Below are 20,234 nucleotides of genomic sequence, written 5' to 3' on the forward strand. Positions count from 1 at the left end.
ATAGATTGTAAGCCCCAGAGGCACTTAACCACTAAGCTACATCTCCAGCCCTTTTAATCATGCAGACTTGGATCCCACGGTGGAAAAGTGAATGAAATGGGATAGATGTAGTGAAGGAGTGGTGGGGACTCCGGAGAATGCATGTTGTTCTATGTTGTTCTGGGGGGAAAGGGGCTAACAACATATGTGAAAAATTCAGGCTACTAACTTGCAGTCCTAATTCATAGCTTCTTTTTTCTCTTTTTATTTCTTACAAATCAGTCTTTCTATAGTAAAGTAAATCTTTTTCTCATAATCATCTTATTGGTAAAATAATTTACCTAGAGTAAAATTTACCTAGAGTAAAATTTTAATGGGCATTCATCAACATCCTTTTAGACTAAAAAATTAGTGTACTGGGTTGGGGTTGTAGCTCAGTGGTAGAACACTTGCCTAGCATGTGTAAGGTTCTGGGTTCAATCCTCATCACCATCTAAAAAAATAAATAAATAAAATAAAGTTATTGTGTCCATCTATAATGAAAGAAAAGAAAGAAAGAAAGAAATTTAGTAATGAAATTTACCTAGGTATTCCTAGCTAGAACTTTACACTTTCATTTTTTATACATTTCTTAGTAGAAAGTAATTGGTAAGTAAACAAGGTTGCTTAATTTATCAATGAAGGATATTAAGCTAAAGGAGTTGTTCAGTGTCACATATTGGGTTTTTTTTTTTTTTTTTTTTTTGTTGTTGTTGTTGTTATGTTTGCAGTGCTGGGGATCAAACCCAAGGCTTTGCCCATGCTAGGCAAGTGCTCTACCACTGAGCTGCATACCAGGCCCCGGATGATGTCACAATTGGATAGAACTATATTTAACTTTAATCTTATTATGTCAAGGTATTTCTGTTTTTCTGCTGTTTCATATGTGCTTTCCTGGTGATTTCTTGCCCCCCCCTTTCTGGTATTAGGGATTGACCCCTAATACCAGAATTTAATTTAATTTTTTAAAATTAAAATTCTTTTTTTTTTTTTTTTTTAATTTAGAGACAGGGTTTTCCTGAGTTGCTTAGAGATTCTCTAAGTTGCTGAGGCTGTCTTTGAACTCATGATCCTCTCGTCTTAGCCTCCCAAGCTTCTGGGATTATACCCAGCTTGATTTTTTGCATTTTAAAGATACAAATGGAGTGGATCCTAGTATTAAATTAGATAATTGGGTGATTCTTTAATTCTTTATGGTTTAATTTTTCTAAGTGTTTTATTTTATTATTTTTAAGAATTCAGGTTACTTCTAATTTTTCTGCTAATATCAATAAAATCATATAGTGATTAAAAACTTGGTTTTAAAACAGTAGATGCTTGCTTGGCTGATTTTTGTTGTTGTTTTTTTAATAAAAAGGATACGAGTGTATGCTTTGTATCCCTTAAAATGCACCCCCATATACACTTAAGTAATAGTTTGAGTGATTGTGTAAAGGCACCTTCATGAACTTATTATTGTCACTCTTAGTATTCTATTCTCTATTGCCTTAGCATTCCTTTTGCAGTTGAGATGGCTAATACCAATGTGATACACTTTCCTTTGATGATTTGCTCATGTTTGTCTCAGGAATTTTACATAATGATATTTTGTTTGTTTCCTTGAATTTCTACAGTTGTGATCAACTAGAAATAGACTTTTAGCAATTAAGCCAGTTAGCTTTTTAAGTTGGAAAATACTTTTTTTTTTTTTTTTTTTTTGGTACCTGGGATTGAACCCAAGGGCATTTAACTATTGAGCCATTTCCCCAGCTCTTTTTCTGTATTGTTTTTAGAGACAGGGTCTCACCAAATAGCTAAATGCCTCATTAAGTTGCTGAGACTGGCTTTGAACTTGGCATCCTCCTGCCTCAGTCTCCTGAGAGAGTTAGCTGGGATAACAGGAGTGTGCTATCGCCCCCAGCTGAAAATTATTTTTTAAATTTCTTTGAGTATAGTCTCTATTTTCTCCTTCAGAAAGTCTTTTGGCAGCGTATGTCTATTTTTTTCTTGAGGTTTTTTTTTTTGAGTTTTATTTATTAAAACAAATATTTACTGATGGTCTATAGTCTACAATATGCTCTGTCCTAGGAGAATTGACCTAGGGAATTGAAAGGAGGCTTTTCTGACGAACTTGTGCTTGTGTCACAAAGAATGAGTAGAAATTAACTAGGCTAAAAGTTGATGAGATAAGTTTTTTGGTGAAAAAAATAATGCTCATTTAAGTATTTTCAGGAAAAGAAGCATGATGAGTACTAGGTACTGTAAGAAAGTCATGATCAGAGTTGAAAATGTGAGGGAGGTCAGTTTGAACTAAGATGAGGCTAAAGAAGGAAGGTAAGGGGCCTGATCATCCTTCTTTGATATAATGAGAACAACTAAGAACAGAGCAGGGAGGAAGAGCAGGAAGAAAAGATTAACATTAAACAGAGACTTGAGGTGGGAGGGAAAGGGAGAGAAAAGGGAAATCACATGGAAATGGAAGGAGAACCTTCAGTGTTATACAAAATTACATATAAGAGGTTGTGAGGGGAATGGGAAAAAAAAACAAGGAGAGAAATGAATTACAGTAGATGGGGTAGAGAGAGAAGATGGGAGGGGAGGGGAGGGGGTATAGTAGAGGATAGGAAAGGTAGCAGAATACAACAGTTACTAATTTGGCATTATGTAAAAATGTGGATGTGTAACCGATGTGATTCTGCAATCTGTATTTGAGGTAAAAATGGGAGTTCATAACCCACTTGAATCTAATGTATGAAATATGTCAAGAGCTTTGTAATGTTTTGAACAACCAATGAAAAAAAAGGAAACTAAGTGAGGCCCTAAACTAAAAAACAAAACAAAAAAACAAATTGCAAAAATAAACATGAAAATATATTTTTTAAAAACTCCAAAAAAAAAAAAAAAAAGGAAGGTAAGGGGCCTGATCATTCAGGGCCTTCATGTTAGTTAAAATGAGCAGTTCTTTCTCTCCCCAAGAAGTGGAAAACCATTTAAAAGCTTTTAGTACAGAAGTTATATGGCAAAACTTGTATTTTGAAAGGTTTACTTAGGCTTATACTTAGTTTGGAGAATGAATTGGAATGACACCCACATGTATGTGGAAGAGACAAAACATGAAAGCTGAGAATGATGATAGCTTGGAGACTAAAGTGTGACCAGAAAAAGTGGACATACTTGAGAATATTTAGGAAATTTAACCCAAGAACTGATGGGAGATGAAGTAGAGAGAGCTGTCAAAGATGTCCTTGTTTTCTGTTCCCCTTACTTGGTGCCATTTACTGGTACATTTCAGAGATGTGAAAGAATGCTTAAGGAGGAAGCAGCATAGAAAAAAAGGGCCTAGTGTAAGACTTGAGGAATATACAATGGCTTGGATAACCGAGGATGAGTTTGCAAAGGAGACAAGGATGGAAAGAAAAGTTAGGGGTAGGAGAAAAGTCTGGAGTATGTACCATCTTGAAAAGCCAGTAGGAAGAGTGTTGGAAGAGGGATTTTTGTGTTGAGTGCTGCTATGAACAGAGATGGAGTCTAAGCATTGACTTGGAGGGACTTGATCCGATCAAATGGGCAGATGATATTTTGGGTTATCAACACTTTTTTCCAAGAAGTTTAACTGTAAAAGGAAGAAAGAATTAGGTAACTAGAGGGGAGTGAGTCATATGAAGACTATTTTTAATCGGATGAGACTTGAATTTAAAAGCCAGTTGATAGAAATGAGAAAACGAAGATAATAATTGTAGGATTTCTGAAGAATACGTAAGAACTTTGAGATTTCCTTTGAAGCATGGACTCCAAAGCTCTAGCAGTGGTATTTATCATTGATGAGAACAGAGTCCTATATAAGAATAGAAATATAAGAGGATAGGATGAGTTCTAAAAGAATTCCCTTGAAATGATGTACTCATTTATTTTTTTGTTCTTTCTGTGATATCCAATCCGCTATTCATTGTCTCTATTGGAATTTTTAGTTCAGTAATTGTTTTTCATTTCCATGAACCTATTTTCAGAGTCCTTTAAAAAAAAAAATTGACAGCCTGCAGTTGTTTTATTCATTAAATGTCATGTCTTGATATGGGTAGTTTCTAGTTTGGAGCTAATAAATACTGGGTCTACCTCTTTTAAACTTCTGAGTTTAAAAATATGTATGTATTTATATCCTTTTATTTTTCTCTGCTTGTTTTCTATTTTGTTCAGTCCAAATACCTGAATTGGCCTTAATAGTAATTGTAATTCACTGGTTTGTTTTTTTTTTTTTTTTTTTTTTTTTTTTTTGGTGCTGGGGATTGAACCCAGGGCCTTGGGCTTGAGAGACAAGCACTTTTCCAACTGAGCTATACCCCCAGCACCGGTTTTTTTTTTTTTAAGTCTCAGACAAAAAAAGTTTAGATTTCTTCTTTTCCTCCCCTCCTTCCTTTTTTTTTTTTTTTTTTTGAATGTCTTTTAGAAGGTTAGAGATTTAGAGAAGAAATTATATAGACTTAGAAGCAGGGAAAGATGATACTGAAAGAAGTTTCAGCTTTGTATTGTGACAATCTTCCCTACCTTTTATGTTTGTAAAAAAAAAAAAATTAAAGATTTCAATTACTTCATTTGGACATATACTGCATTGCTTGAGGAGGAGAATGTAGTGCAAGTCCAGGATTCTACACCCTATTGTAATCCTTACTGCTAAACCCGCTTGGTAACCTTGGGCAGATCATTCTATACCTCCTTTTTGTAAAATAGGGCCATACATATCATTTCTTTTTTTTTCCTCAAATGTGTTGTAATTTTGTGATGTGCTTATTATCACAATAACTTTGAGATGGCTGCCTTGGATTGCAAAGTAAATGTATTAATTTTTATGCCATAAGACTTGGGAATTTCAACACTACTGTGCTAAGTAAATAAGAGCATTCTGTAGGCCAGCTGACCATTTGTCTTCATCCTTGAGAACAAGGATTGATAATACCCTCTTGATTGATTGATAATTCCCTTTTGATTTCCTTTCAGTCTTTAGGTTTTTTAGCTCAGGAAGGTCTACTGTAGATATTCTTCCCAAATCTGTCTTATTTCTCATCAGAGTCTTCGAGTTAGTCCACCTTTGCTGAAATGCTTGTTTAGCGATGATATTTTGTTAGTTTGTTTAGCAGTGATGTTTTACTATTTTAGTATTTAGCATGTTTGAGCCTTACTTTAAGTATGTCTTGAAGTATCAGTTACTAAAAGAATTTAATTTTCTCCACATCATTTACAGGTATCTATTTTGTCCTCTATTGTTCAGACTAGGGGAATTTTATTTATTTATTTTAATTAGACTGTAGTATTCCCATATTTATTTATTTTAATTAGACTGTAGTATTCCCAGGTAAACTGAAAAATACTTTGTAGAGGGATTTTTATTTTTTGTTTTGTTTTACAGTACTGGGGATTGAACCCAGGAGTGCTCTACCAATGAGTTACATACAGCCCCAGCCTTTAAACAAAACAAGAGAAAACAAAACAGGGCCTTACTAAATTGCCCAGTTTGACCTCAGATTTGGGATCTTTCTGCCTTGGCCTCCTGAATAGCTGGGATTATAAGCCCTTCTAGAGTTTATTCAGTTTCTTCAAAAACAGTCCTCAAATTGAATAACACTGTTATTGGGGAACTAATATGTTGTTTAGGAAGCTAAGTAGTAAAATTGAGCTTTTAAAAATTATTATTCAGTATAATTCTGAATGAATTAAACCAAGTAACCAGACTCAGGACTTTCTATATTATTAGATCAGCTTTGCTTAATAAAAGGCAATGGCTGAACTTTTAATAAATGACTTCCTGGCCAGCCTTAGCTTTTTCAGTTTAGGGATTAATTTTGGTTTTAAAAGACATTGTTCACCAAACTTTCTGATTATATCTAAGATGAACTTATTCTTATAATTATCAAATATTTTGTTTTGAAAATTCAGATCAACTAAAAATACTTGTGATGAGACCCAGCATGTACTCAAAAGTAGACTTACCAGGATTGTGGCTCAGTGGTAGAGCACTTGCCTACTATGCATGAGGTACTAGGTTCAATCCCTGGCACCACATAAAAATAAACAAATAAAATAAAGGTATTGTGTCCATCTACAATGAATATATATATATATATATATATATATGTTTTAAAAGATTTTTAGGGGAGAATTAAAATTTCTCTCACACTAATTTAAACTTTCATAAGCAAATTGAATCTCGTAAGACCTTACTATTTGTACATATATACCAATTTAGTAACTTGACTAAAGAAGATAATCTTTAGTTCACTTATACAAGAGGACTATGTAAACATAGTATTTATAATAAGTAAATACTTCTGGAGTTATATTTACATAACTAGGTGCTATATTTATGTATCTTATAGTGGGCTGCTTTGCAGAACTTTACAAATTACTTAGAATCCAAGGGTAAGATTTCTGAATTGCCTATTTTATCTAAAGAGAACTATTTATCTTGGTATATTTTTAGGAATGCCTGGAAAATACCTACTGGACTTGTTTTTAAAATGGAGAGTAAGGTCTCTATCAGAATCCAGATGTAGCTGTGTAATAATTAAATGGTTTCTATTTGCTGAGTGCCTCATTTCTGCCAGGCCCTCTGGCTAATTTGCAGCCATTGCCTGACTTAAACCTTGCAGCAACACCCAGAGTTAAGTATTAATAACCCATTGTATAGTTGAGAAAGTTTGAGAGATGCTAGATTAGTAGGCATCAAGTGTCTTAATACTACCCTCCCACCCTAAGGGAATTGAGACAAATGAAACTGAAAGCACATGAAAGAGAATACAAAGAAAAAAAGAATATGAAGGCAGACCTCATGATCATGATGCTTTATTCAGCACCCGAGGGGCACTTCTGGTGTGGCAGGGATAATGGTGGTAGGCCACCTGAGGGGCCTGGGTTTATATTATTGAGTTTTAGCAGAGCCAGGTCATGGGAGGAGTTAGTTCCTATGGTGGGCAGGGCCAGGTCATGGGAGGAGTTTTGGTGGCAAGATTAATTTAGGGTGAGGCAGGAGGGCTGGCAGGGAAACAGTAAGGGAAGTTCCCTACCTGGGGCCTGATGTCCATATCCCTCAGAAACAACTTGCTGTGACCTTCAGTAGATGACTTAACAGAACTGTAGCTTAGTTTCTTTTGGATTGTATGAAGATTAAAGTTAGTACATATATAAAACTTTAGTGTTTAAATAGTAGTATTTCCCCCATGTTAGATGTTATTACTAAGCTAGTATCATTATCTTTAGTAGTTCAGTGGTGAGGATGCAGGATATAGTAAGAATGAGGGAGAAATCCAAGCTCCCAATCTTACCTCACCTAGAGGCGAATAAGTTTAAGGGAATCTTGAGTGCTTTTTACTACTATTACTTTTTTTTTTTTTCCTCTTGTTCCTTGATTGCTCCTTGATTACTTTTGACTTCTTACTTTTGGAGGAATTCAATTTACCTTAGATGAAGCAAAGACTAAAATGTGAAGCAGAGATTGTGTTACTAAAGGATGTCATTAAAAAGCCCTGGAAACACCAGTTACATACACAGTTGAACCCCCCTTTGGGACCTTTTCCTGAAGCTATTCTCTTTTTTTTTTTCCCTAGAGAAAAGCTAGTAATTCAAAAAAATGAGCTTCTGCTGTTTGTTAGGCTCCATTGTAAGTGCTGGGGGCACACAATAAACCACACAGACCCTGCTGTCATGAAGCTTGCAACCACTTTTCACACTTTAACCAAATATGTATATTTGCTTAAATGTATTTATTTAAAATTGTTTTGCTGAATAATTCAGTGTATTTCCTTTTGTTATTTTTGAGAAATATCTCAAGTTTAGAAAATTTAGCAAAACTCGATTTATTTTGCTAATAATATTCCCTTATTTGTTTGTTCTACCTTCTAATGAACACTTACTATTATAGTTCTCTAAAAAAAATCATTGTATACATCACCTTAGGCAAATGGGAGGATTTCGTTAAAGCAGTGTATTTTAAACTTTTTGACTGTACCCACAGTCAAAAGAAGTATATAGACTATATAAGAAGTATATAGACCTCAGCTTGGTAAACAAAATGTAATTCTGGGACCGAAACTTTAAGAATAGTATTTACTTACCTTTGTCATCCAGGATACACTCTATTCCATCTTTTTAAAATGTAGGTCACGCAAACCACTAAATTGGTGTTGATATATAATTAGAAGTGGAATTGTTGAGTTGTTGCTTATGTGCATCTTCAACTTCACTATTTTCTACCATTAGTATAGGGACGTTCCTGTTTTCAAACATTCTTACCAACTTTTTTTTAAGTATGTATTTTTTTAGTTGTAGATGAACACAAAACCTTTATTTTATTTATTTTTATGTGGTGCTGAGGATCAAACCCAGTGCCTCACACGTGTGAGGTAAGTGTTCTACCACTGAGCCACAACTCAGCCTCTCTTACCAACTTTTGATGTTGCTAAATGGATCATAAATGGCATCTTGTATTAAATTTGCTTTCCTCTATTTGCTAATGAAGTATTTAAAGTCTATTTTAAAGTATATCGGATATCATTCAGGGGCTAGAGATATAGTTCCGTGGTAGAGCTCTTGCCTAGCATGCATAATGCCCTCCTTGGGCTTGATCTCCAGCACTGCAAAAAAATATAAACGAACAAACAAATAAATAAAAAGACAAAAGGTTTATCATTCAGAAGTTTTTGATTTAAGGGTAGTCCAAGTTGGTGTCCAGGAATAAAGGTTATTATGACTTTATTCCTTCCCTGGCAGGGGGGAAAAAAACAGTATAATAATTAAATAGCAATAGCATCTGTATTAGTGTTTATAATATGCTAGACACTGTAGGAAGTATATATAATATTTCATTTTTAATCCTCATAATAACCCTGTAAGATTAGTACCTTCTTATTATACATATGGAGAAAGAGTTTCAGAAAAGTTAAATTGTCATATAATTATTATGGTTATACTGTTATGAAGTAGTAGAGCCAAGCCAGATGCAGTGGCACATGCCTGTAACTACATGCCCCAAATACTCCTGAGGCTAAAGCAGAAAGTTGACAAGTTCGAGGCTAGCCTGGGCAATTTAGGGAGAACCTGTCTCAAAAACTTTTAAAAAGGGCTTGGGAATGTAGCTCTGTGGTAGAGCACTTGAGAGGTCCTGGGTTCAATTCCCAGTAATGATAGATAGATAGATAGATAGATAGATAGATAGATAGATAGATAGATAGATAGATAGATATGCCAAGGTCTCGGCTTGGCACCAGAATCACGAGCCACCACACACCTTGTAGGTTCAAACAGCAATTCTTTATTCCCGCTCTCACACCGCCTCCACACAGGTCCAGGGGCAATCGCGTTCTGCCGTCTCCCGCACAATTCACCTACTCCACGAGGCTATCTCCAAATCCCATTTTAATCTCACGAGAACTCAACGGGAACAAGCAGCTGGAACACCCTAATCCCAGCAATAATCTTCAACCGCCAACTTCCCTAAAACCCATTATCTTAAACTGGCAATGCCTTAAACTCAAGGAGCCGGTTACTTCCTCAAACCTGATCAGCTCTAAACCCGGATCCGCCTTGGTCCTTGAGCAAGGTCACCTTATTAAAGCATGCATGCAATGTCCCATCGAATGTCCTCTAAGCAGCATGGGGTACGCTTGGCAAGGAAATTTCGATGCGTCATTCCTACTTGGTAATGGCCCTCAGCATCTATAGATAGATAGATAGATAGATAGATAGATAGATAGATAGATAGATAGATAGATAAATAAAATACATACACGTATTTCTTTTTTTTAAAGAGAGTGAGAGAGAGAATTTTAATATTTATTTTTTAGTTATCGGCGGACACAACATCTTTGTTTGTATGTGGTGCTGAGGATCGAACCTGGGCTGCACGCATGCCAGGCGAGCGTACTACTGCTTGAGCCACATCCCCAGCCCACATACACATATTTCTTCATAACATATATTATAGTGGAGCCAAAACTTAAACCCATTTTTCATAACTTGTGTTCTTTAGTACTTTATGCTGTTTTGAAATTTGGAGAAAAATATTTGTTGTTTCTGCTCTTTCTCATTGATTTGTCTGTTAAACATGTTTAAATCAATGCATTTCACTCGTATCTTTCCCCCCTCCCCTTCTTAAGATGATAAGAGTCTTCTGTCAAACTTCTCATTGTCATTTCTAACCTGTAATAGTGTCTTGTAATGTAGGGTGACTGATTTTCTCTTTGGGCTTTGTCTCTTTTTCCTTATCTTCTTTACCTTAGGCCTTAAATCTGATTTTTTTTCCCCCAGTGATCTGCAATCTTGCTGTGCCTCAGAGTCACATGTGAAATTTTGCAAATATACAGATACCTAGGTTACAAGTTTGGCATTCTGACTTGGAAATCTCTTATTTCTCAAAAGGTCCACAGATAACACTGTTTCACAACCATGAGTTGAAACCTATTGACTTAGTAATGTTACCTTATAGTCAGACAGATTTGAATGAGAGTTCTGATTCCATTATACTTATTTTTTAGTTGACTGATATCATCTATAAGTTGGAGTTAACATAAGTACTTGCCTTAGAAAATTGAGATTAAATAAGGTAATGTTTATAAACACCACAGTGATTTAGAATTCTTATTAAACATTGTCTACTAATAAGGTGGCATTCTTAAATTATCCTTTCTACAATAAAAATATTCACCCTTGCATTAGTGTATATTACCTTGGTCAGAAAATTAGTCTCATAAATACCACTCATAAAGGATACATGATAGCTAATTTTCATTATTTACCTTCCATTAGCAGAGTCTTCAAGGAGTAGGTAAACTGTGTATAATTTTGGCCCTAGGAGGAAAAAGGAAGAGGAAAGGTAGCTGGAAAACTAAATGTTTTTATTTCCTTCCTAGAAGGATTTTCTTCTTTCTCTGAGTTTAGCATTACTACCACCATCCATCCCCTAGTCACAGAGCCACATACTGATTGACTCTTAGGTACTTTTCTCCTGTTTCTTCTTTATCTTCATTCTCTCTTCATTATTCTATCCTCCTTTCAGAATGCCTTTAGTTTAATTGTGGCTCATTTGATCACTTGTACCCCAAATTTCTACATTTCTAAGCTATTACTGAAGTAAGGTCAACCTAAATTTCTGACCAACTGTCTCTCTTGTGTAGGCCTATTCCATACCAGGGGGTTAATTCATGAATATTGGGAAAGGTTTAGCCAAGTTTTTAAGCTTCTCAGCAAGGTTGTCACTGGACCCTTTGATCTCGTTTGTAACTTATACCTAATGGTCATAGAGCATAATAATGATACATATTATCATGAGAATAATAGAATGAAATTAATCTAATTTTGCTATATATAATAAGCTTTGTCGTTTGTATGCATGATTGCTTGCAACTTGAAAATTGAGGCTGGACCATTTATAGTAATAATTCATTGGCTTTCTGAAAGATTGAAAAATATCACAAAAGAGGTAGAATTTGAAGTAAATCTAAAGAATGGGTATGATATTTTTTTTTTCTGTAAGTAGAGGTAAGAGATTCTAGTTAAAGGGTGTGGCATGTGCAAAGGCTTGATGCAAGGAACATGAAAATTTTGAAGCACTGTGAGTAGATCATTTTTTGCTTTTTCAGAGGGTTTATAAATAATGGGAATAAAACTAGATAGTTTGGAATTAATCTTTGGAAATTCCTGAATGTTCAATTAAGATGTTTTGAGTTAGTAGGCCTTTGTATGCACTATAAATTCATTTAGTTTTCTTTAATTGACCTACATACAACTTAGTTAAGATTGCAAATGTTCAATGTGTCCTTATAAATGCTGGACCTGATTCATATAAATTGAAAGGTCTCCTTTCTACCTCAAGTGGTTATCCCTAAGAGTCAGCTTTCCACTACACCAGGCATTTACAACAAGAGTTGTAAATTCTTAAAGCTTTCTTTCTCTTTTACACTTTTTTTCCCTCCCTGCTTCACCCTTAAAAAAAAAAAAATTGTTGGACATGTATTTTACTTATAAGTTATAAGGCAGTTACTGACTTTCCTGTTTCTCTTCCTTTGCAGACCTAGAGGATCAAGACATAATGGGAGCATTTTTAGACAAGCCAAAGATGGAAAAGCATAATGCCCAGGGGCAGGGTAATGGGTTGCGATATGGGCTAAGCAGCATGCAAGGTTGGCGAGTTGAAATGGAGGATGCACACACGGCTGTGATCGGTTTGCCAAGTGGACTTGAAACATGGTCATTCTTTGCTGTGTATGATGGGCATGCTGGTTCTCAGGTTGCCAAATACTGCTGTGAGCATTTGTTAGATCACATCACCAATAACCAGGATTTTAAAGGGTCTGCAGGAGCACCTTCTGTGGAAAATGTAAAGAATGGAATCAGAACAGGTTTTCTGGAAATTGATGAACACATGAGAGTTATGTCAGAGAAGAAACATGGTGCAGATAGAAGTGGGTCAACAGCTGTGGGTGTCTTAATTTCTCCCCAACATACTTATTTCATTAACTGTGGAGACTCAAGAGGTTTACTTTGTAGGAACAGGAAAGTTCACTTCTTCACACAAGATCATAAACCAAGTAATCCGCTGGAAAAAGAACGAATTCAGAATGCAGGTGGCTCTGTAATGATTCAGCGTGTGAATGGTTCTCTGGCTGTGTCAAGGGCCCTTGGGGATTTTGATTACAAATGTGTCCATGGAAAAGGTCCTACAGAGCAGCTTGTCTCACCAGAGCCTGAAGTTCATGATATTGAAAGATCTGAAGAAGATGATCAGTTCATTATTCTTGCATGTGATGGTATCTGGGATGTTATGGGAAATGAAGAGCTCTGTGATTTTGTAAGATCCAGACTTGAAGTCACTGATGATCTTGAGAAAGTTTGCAATGAAGTAGTCGACACCTGTTTGTATAAGGTAGCTTGACTTTATTTTTTAAAACATGAAATGATTTTATGTCATATTAATTACTACTCTCATTTAATCATCTTAGAGCCTGTAGTTCTTAAAAATAAGTGTGTGGCACAATTGCAAGGTAATCTACCAATTATGAAAATATAGAAGTGACAACATAGGTAATTGGTTAATCTATTTCTAAATAAAAAGAAATAATCTATTTTTATTTAGAAATAGATTAACCAATTACCATATATGCAAGAGTTATAATCTAAATATTTAGTCTTTAACCATGATTACTTAAGCTTTTTAAAAATGTAGATGATTATCAAAAGTAGAAAGATTATTTTGAATTATGTGTTTTAAAAGAGTATGAGTGGGAAGGTTAAGCCTCAGTATCTATAAATGAAAAGCTTTTTAGAATATTTAGTATTTTTACCATGTGATACCTCAGAACATTTATGGAAGTACTTTGCATCTATTTTTAATGAATCTGAATCATCAACAAGGACTTTAGTGGTTATTTGGTGTGGTAATAGATATGGCCTTGCACATAAAGTCAGAAAAACTTATAGGATCATGTATGTCTTCAGGTAAGCTATTTAAACTCTCTGGAAAATCAGTTTTTTTTTTTGTTTGTTTGTTTTTTTTAATTGTAAAGACAGCTATTACCCTGTTTTGTGGGTTGTTGGGAGGATTGAATGTGATATGCGTAGACAAGCTAGCTTAGTCCCTTTATTTTAAAGTTGAGGAAGCTTAAACCAGAGAAAGTTCTGCGGACTGAAAGTCAAACAGAACTGGAATCAGGGCTTACCTGCATTATTTTTGTGCTCTTTAGTCTTAAACACATTGTTCAACCTCTCTCAGCTATAAAATATAGATAATAGTATCTAATTCATAGGACCGTTGGGAACTGTAATAAACAAACATACACACATAATTACCTAGTCTAGCATATAATATATACCCAGTTAATGTTGATTCCTTTCCTAGAGAAGTTATAACCGACCTCTACGGGATTATATAATTTAGTAACAGTATTAAAACTAGAAATCTAGGTCCTTGACTTAGGTTAAGTGTTCTTTGTACCACACTTTTTTTCTATTTTGTTGGTAATGATCATTAATTTATTCTTTGCTATATTTTTTGAAACAAATATTGATTTTTATAAAACTCTCTGAGGGTATATTTTGATTTTCTTTTAACATGCAGAAATAAAAAGTCAACAAAAAATTCTTTGTAGCTTTATATGCACACAGTCATGACACTCAACTTAAAATCCTAAAATCTGATTGCACTTAGAAATCAGGTTTATATAATATCCAACACAAAAGGCAATAGAGTATAAACTTCATAGTGCATGCTGTCACTTTCTCAATTGTGGGACTGAACAATGATTTAAGGTGCATGTATTGTCACTTAGTGTTCATGAAAGTAGCATTCTCTTTGAAAATTAAATGCTTATTAGCTAAATTTAAAACTTTTTAAGAATTGTTAGATAATTAGTAATTATGACTCAGATTCTACTTTATTTCTTTTATATTCTTCTCTACTTTAAAAAATTATTTGAGCCACAGCATGGTGGCGTATGCCTGTAATCCCAACAGGTCAGGAGGGTGAGGCAGGAGGATTCCAAGTTCAAAGCCAGCCTCAGCAACTTATCGAGGCACTAAGCAACTTAGTCTGACCCTGTCTCTAAATAAAATACAAAATAGGGCTGGGGATGTAGCTCAGTGGTTGAATGCACCTGAATTCAATCCCTGGTTGAATTATTTGTAGTTTTCCTCTAGGATTGTCTTTCTAATATTAGCTTGTTTGTATTGTTTGTGGTTTAATGCTATAAGGTCCATTTTTCCATCTAGCTGAATTAAATACTTTTAATTCCAAGAACTAATAGGAAGGAGGGTGTAGGGAAGGCAACATCAAGTGTTTTAATTACAGCAGTTTGAATACTTAGATGCCTTTAAAAATAAATGTACTTCCTAAATTGTCAGTTTTTTAAAAAATATATTTTAGTTTTCAATGGATCTGTGTTTTAATTACAGCAGTTTGAATACTTAGATGCCTTTAAAAATAAATGTACTGCCTAAATTGTCAGTTTTTTAAAAAATATATTTTAGTTTTCAATGGATCTTTATTTATTTATATGTGGTGCTGAGAATCGAACCCTGTGCCTCACACATACTAGGCAAGAGCTCTACCACTGAGCCACAACCCCAGCCCCTGTCAGTTTTTTAAGTAGGGTTGAAAACTGCTGTATAAACTTTATATATGTAGTTTTACTTCTAATTCCATATTTCTACTTAGGAAGCAAATATGTTAGCCCCAAAACTTGTAATTATTTTACATGTAAATTTGTCAAATATACATATTAAGTATAGGCCAAATCCTAATTGTAAAGAATACCACTAGCATTTTCTGCCATGATGTATGGAGTAAACGTGGATGTTTCTGAATGTACGTATAGGTATCACTTCAAGTTAACTAAGTCACTAGTAAATATTTAAAAGTAATTTTGCTTTATAGAATTTTTAGAAATGATTATTATGTAGGATATTTCTTTTCTGTTTTTTGGCGGGTTGATTATACTGTACATTTAATGTGCTATATGAGGGCAACTGCCTTCCCCAATATACATATTTTTTTTCTTAAAAATAACATTTTCACTAGAATAAGTGTAACTGTAATTGGCATAGCTGTAAAGATTCTCAAGGCTTTGAAAGGAAAAAGGAAATCAAAATATTTCTCAAATTTTTCTTCCTAGGGAAGTCGAGACAACATGAGTGTGATTTTGATCTGTTTTCCAAATGCACCCAAAGTATCACCAGAAGCAGTGAAGAAGGAGGCAGAGTTGGACAAGTACCTGGAATGCAGAGTAGAAGGTGGATCATTTAACAAAAAATAAGTAGCTTTATTAAAGAAAAACCTTCAACACAAACTTTAACATTTTAGCTTTTAGAACTTTAAAAGCCTTTAACATTTAGTTTTTAGTGTGCAAAAATGAGAAAGGGCATTCTGTAGTAGATTTTAGAAGTATGTATGCAGTTGTCCTTCACATGTTAGAAATAGCAACTAGTCTATATATTCTGTTCAGGATACTTTTGTTTCAAAAGGCTAAAATGTTATGGGCTCTAAAATTCTTGAAAAATTTCACTGGCATAGTAATTTAATGCCAGGAAATTCTGATTTGTGGTTTGTTATATACATCTTTCTGTGAATAGTTGTGTATGCTAATTTAAAATCTCTAGTAGAAGTTTTTTTGTTTTTGTTTTGTTTTATAACTTGAAGGTCACAACCTGGTTATTAACAGTGTTCATATGCCAGAGCTTTTAAATTTTTGTTTTCATCTGTGTCATGGCTTCTTGTCTAAGCCATAAACTGTCTCACCTAAATAAGGTAGACTAGAAGACATATTTCTCTACTTAGCAGAAATGTAACTACTGAATAAAATACAGAATAAGTTAGGAATTCTAGGAATATATTTTTTATAATTCTGCAGATTATCTTGAAACAAATAGAAAAGTATTTGTACCTCTCAAGTACAATGCCTTTAAATATTTGAAAAATTTAATCTTGCGGGGACTGAGGTTGTAGCTTAGTGGCAGAGCGTTTGCCTAGCATGTGTGAGGCACTGGGTTCAATCCTTAGCACCACATAAAAATAAAATAAAGGCATTCTGTCCATCTACAACTACCAAAAATATTTTTTTTTTAAATTTAATCTTGGATGCAGCTACTACTTAGTGTAAACATTGTCTCCTCAGAGAATTTAATATACTGCATACATATAATAAGCATATAGATAATGCAGTTTCTATAAGCAGAAAAGCTTGATATGATTTATTGTAAAAAGTGCATTTTGGGCTCCTGATGTCACTAATTTGCATGTTAAAGACTTCTAATGGCATGCAAACATTGACCTACCACACTGTTATATCCCACAGTGCCTATATTATTAAAATAAGTATGCTCCTTAATTTGTTTACTTTTTTCTGTTTGATATCAGTCATAATCAGGCTGATATTAGAGTCATGATATATGATATTCTTAATTTTGATTTTTAGTACTGTCTAGAACTACTATTTTGTTTTTATTGCCTTCCTCTACTTGATAGTGATAATGTCTGTGTTTGTACTATTTAGTATTTCATTCATTGGACAAACTATTCAGTGCATTTTTTTCCTCACTTATTACCAATAGTTTTGGAATTTTTATGTTTTAAATTAATAATTTTATATAAGTTATTTATGGATAACAGTAAAATAAGTATTTAGAATGCTATGAAGTCATCGGCTTAAACTGCTGATTAGTGGGAAAATATGAAACTATAGTATGTATAGGGATAAGTTGGTTTTTAATGTTTTGGCACTTTAAAGTAAATTGGGAATACAGGCTTTTTATTAATTTAAAGAAATAAGTACTTTACTATTTTTACCATGAAAGAGATCAAATCTTAGAAATGCTGCTTTTCAGAATGTGCTCTCTAAAGTAAATTTTTGATTAATTATGAAGTATTCACTTGATATAATTTTGTTAGAATATTAATTTTTTATTACCTATTATCAAGCAAGAGTTGCCAACTGGACAGTTTACATTAATACTCAATATTTTGACATGTTGAAGTGTTAAAACTTGTACTATTTAATTGGAGATTATGTGTCATAAATATGATATTCTTAGGTAGATTTGCTGAGACTGCAGCTAGAGAATAAATATTACATTAATTTAAAAACTGCTGCTATTTAAAGACATAGAATGTAACTGTTTGCATTGTGAAAGATGTTGTGTGTCTTAAGTGAAGAAATACTACATTCAGTTTTCAAAATAGGCACAACATACCTTTTTTTCCCCCCTCTCTTTCCTTAAATATATGCCTTGACTAAATCATTGTGCCCTACTAAATCTGATTTTATTTGCTTTCAACATTTTTGGCATTTATGTCCACAACATAGTAAAGGGCAAAGCTTTTTAGATTCTACTTTCTTCTATTATTTATGTCCTTCTAAATACTTGAATGGGGGTGTGAAAGGATTCAGCACACTATTTAATCAAACTACTATTAAATTTGTGGTCCTTCTAAGCCAATTTAAAATTATACTTAATGTATCTATATTTTAAAAAACTTTGCTACTGACTATCTGAGTTTTAAAATTGCTAATTTGAATATAACTAATAGAATCCTTCAAACTTGATTGAAGGGGGTGGAAAGAAGAATGTGTTTGTACATATGTATATGAAACATGGATAATTCTATACATATATATTCTCTATAAAAAGCACTCAGTTTTTTTTTCAGTTCTAATTAAAATGTATAGTTCAAGAACAATTAAAGGAATATTTCTTAAAATTAATTTCTTTTTCTTTTTTAAGAAAACAGAAAGAAACAAGGTTAGTGTAGTATTAATGTTCAGGTAGTTTCAATGGATTATCCCATGCAGGAATAGGAGATATTAACTGTTTTTAAAGCCTTTCATTATTTTAAAAAAAAAAAGAATTTGTTTTTCTGTAATTTTTCTTCATAGTTAAAACTTCCTAACTTACATTTGAACAAAAATATAAGATACATCAAATATAGACGATTCAAAGTAATGTTTTTAAGACCTGAAACCATCATTGGTTGAATTTATCATCAGTGTTCATTTCTTTGTATCTAGTTATCTATCCACATAATTGTATTGGCTTAGTAGAGACTGTATGTTAAGTGTATTATAGTTTTAGATTGTGAAATTGTGTAGCTTAGGTAAACATCAAATCCCTTTATTTTTGTATAGCAGATTTCCAGCAATAGAATCATGTAGCATAAATAATATTAGATGTTAAAGATTACACAATAAAGGAACTTGGCAAACCAAATCTGAGATCCTTGCTTTTTGTTCAGACTTAAGACTGGTTTAAAAAAAAAAAAAAAGGCAAAAATAATAGATGGTAAATTTTGATCTTTATTCTAAAAGGAAAATTTGAACCATTTAAAGAAATTTTATGGGTAGCAATGTCTGTCTTATAATATGTGCCTTTATGATGAATTAATATTTTGAGGCTTGATCAAAGGATGAAAGATCTTTATATGCATTGTTATTTTCTAAGGTATTTACAAATGAAGAATTAAAATGATAATTTCTTGCCCAGTAAAGACAAAGAAAATATTGTTTTGCTATAAACATTGTAAAAACAAAAACTGAACAAAACTTTAACATATAACCTACAAAAAGCTTTGGCTTCACTTTGCATGTAGACTAAATAAGTGTACTAAAACTCCAAGTGAATACTTCTATACTTAGTTTTAGAGTTCTTTGTAAGGTTCTTCTTTGTTCATAGTTTTTGATATTCTGTGGTTAAGAAAACAATGCATCTGCATAACACTGCTATACCCATTGAATGATGTTTTGAAATTATTTTACATTCAGTAGTGCCATTTATTATATCTTTCTTTTTAAAAAAATTTTTGTCATGAAATTTAGACCTTTTCCATTCAAGTAATCAATGAAGGAAATGGTATTATGTATCTATACATTGGTCAAAGATATTTTAAAGAAAAATTGAGCTGAGAGTGATGTTCAAGTATATAACCTAATGTGCATGCTACTTCAGTATCATTTTGCAAATATAAACATATGATGTACAAATGATTTGGATTAGTATGTGATCAATAAATTTCCCATACTTAAAGATTATTTTTTTCAAATCTTGAATTCTTGAATTTTTGTTTATTTATTTATTTTTAAATTCATGTAATGTATTTTACAGGACAAAGTTCAGGAAAATATGTATCCAGTCTAAAGAGAGGAGTTGATCTCCTCAGAAGTAACTAGTTGGCATCCTAAGAAAGGATATCTTCATTTGTACACACATGTCCCTGATTATGTAACACACTAATTTAACATGAAATATTTTTTCTTTTTACGTTTTTATCTGATTGTTTACATTCTTTGAAGTTAAGTCACTTTTATCTTGTTGTGCATCCCTTTGTCATAATTTTCAAAGTCAGTTTGATTTTTTTTTTTAATGCTATACCAGTTTAGAATATCTCAGATATGGTAAATGCCATCTTTAGAATCTTAAGTTATTTTTGTTTCAGTCTTTTTTATTAATTAAATTTGGATAACACTTACAAAAAAAGTACTTCTGATTCCCAGAAATCATAAAGAAGCAGGGAGAAGGCGTCCCCGACTTAGTCCATGTGATGCGCACATTAGCAAGTGAGAACATCCCCAGCCTCCCACCAGGAGGTGAATTGGCAAGCAAGTAAGTTACATTCTTCACAGTGTTAGGCTTTCTGTTAGTATATGAAAATGTTATGTGTTCTTTGATCAAGTGTGTATTTGCTAATTTTTAAAGTAATGTATTTACCTATG

At 33.3% G+C, this 20,234-nt stretch overlaps 1 protein-coding gene across 3 annotated transcripts in view; it reads left to right on the top strand.

Annotated features, from left to right (window-relative positions):
- The window catches only part of Ppm1a (protein phosphatase, Mg2+/Mn2+ dependent 1A), a 44,108-nt gene that overhangs the window by 20,674 nt on the left and 3,200 nt on the right, over nucleotides 1-20,234 (top strand). The window contains exons 1-4 of one of the 3 annotated variants that reach the window (XM_078050008.1): nucleotides 11,456-11,593; nucleotides 12,051-12,904; nucleotides 15,648-15,765; nucleotides 18,253-18,735. In XM_078050008.1, the coding sequence (XP_077906134.1) occupies nucleotides 11,575-11,593; nucleotides 12,051-12,904; nucleotides 15,648-15,765; nucleotides 18,253-18,275 (1,014 nt within the window). In that variant the 5' untranslated portion in view covers nucleotides 11,456-11,574 and the 3' untranslated portion in view covers nucleotides 18,276-18,735. Of the gene's footprint in view, nucleotides 1-11,455; nucleotides 11,594-12,050; nucleotides 12,905-15,647; nucleotides 15,766-18,252; nucleotides 18,736-20,015; nucleotides 20,125-20,234 lie in introns of those variants that run through there. The other 2 variants (XM_078050006.1, XM_078050007.1) reach the window with 2 other exon arrangements.

This window comes from Ictidomys tridecemlineatus, chromosome 5 (assembly GCF_052094955.1).
Source record: "Ictidomys tridecemlineatus isolate mIctTri1 chromosome 5, mIctTri1.hap1, whole genome shotgun sequence".
Taxonomy (NCBI): Eukaryota; Metazoa; Chordata; class Mammalia; order Rodentia; family Sciuridae; genus Ictidomys; species Ictidomys tridecemlineatus.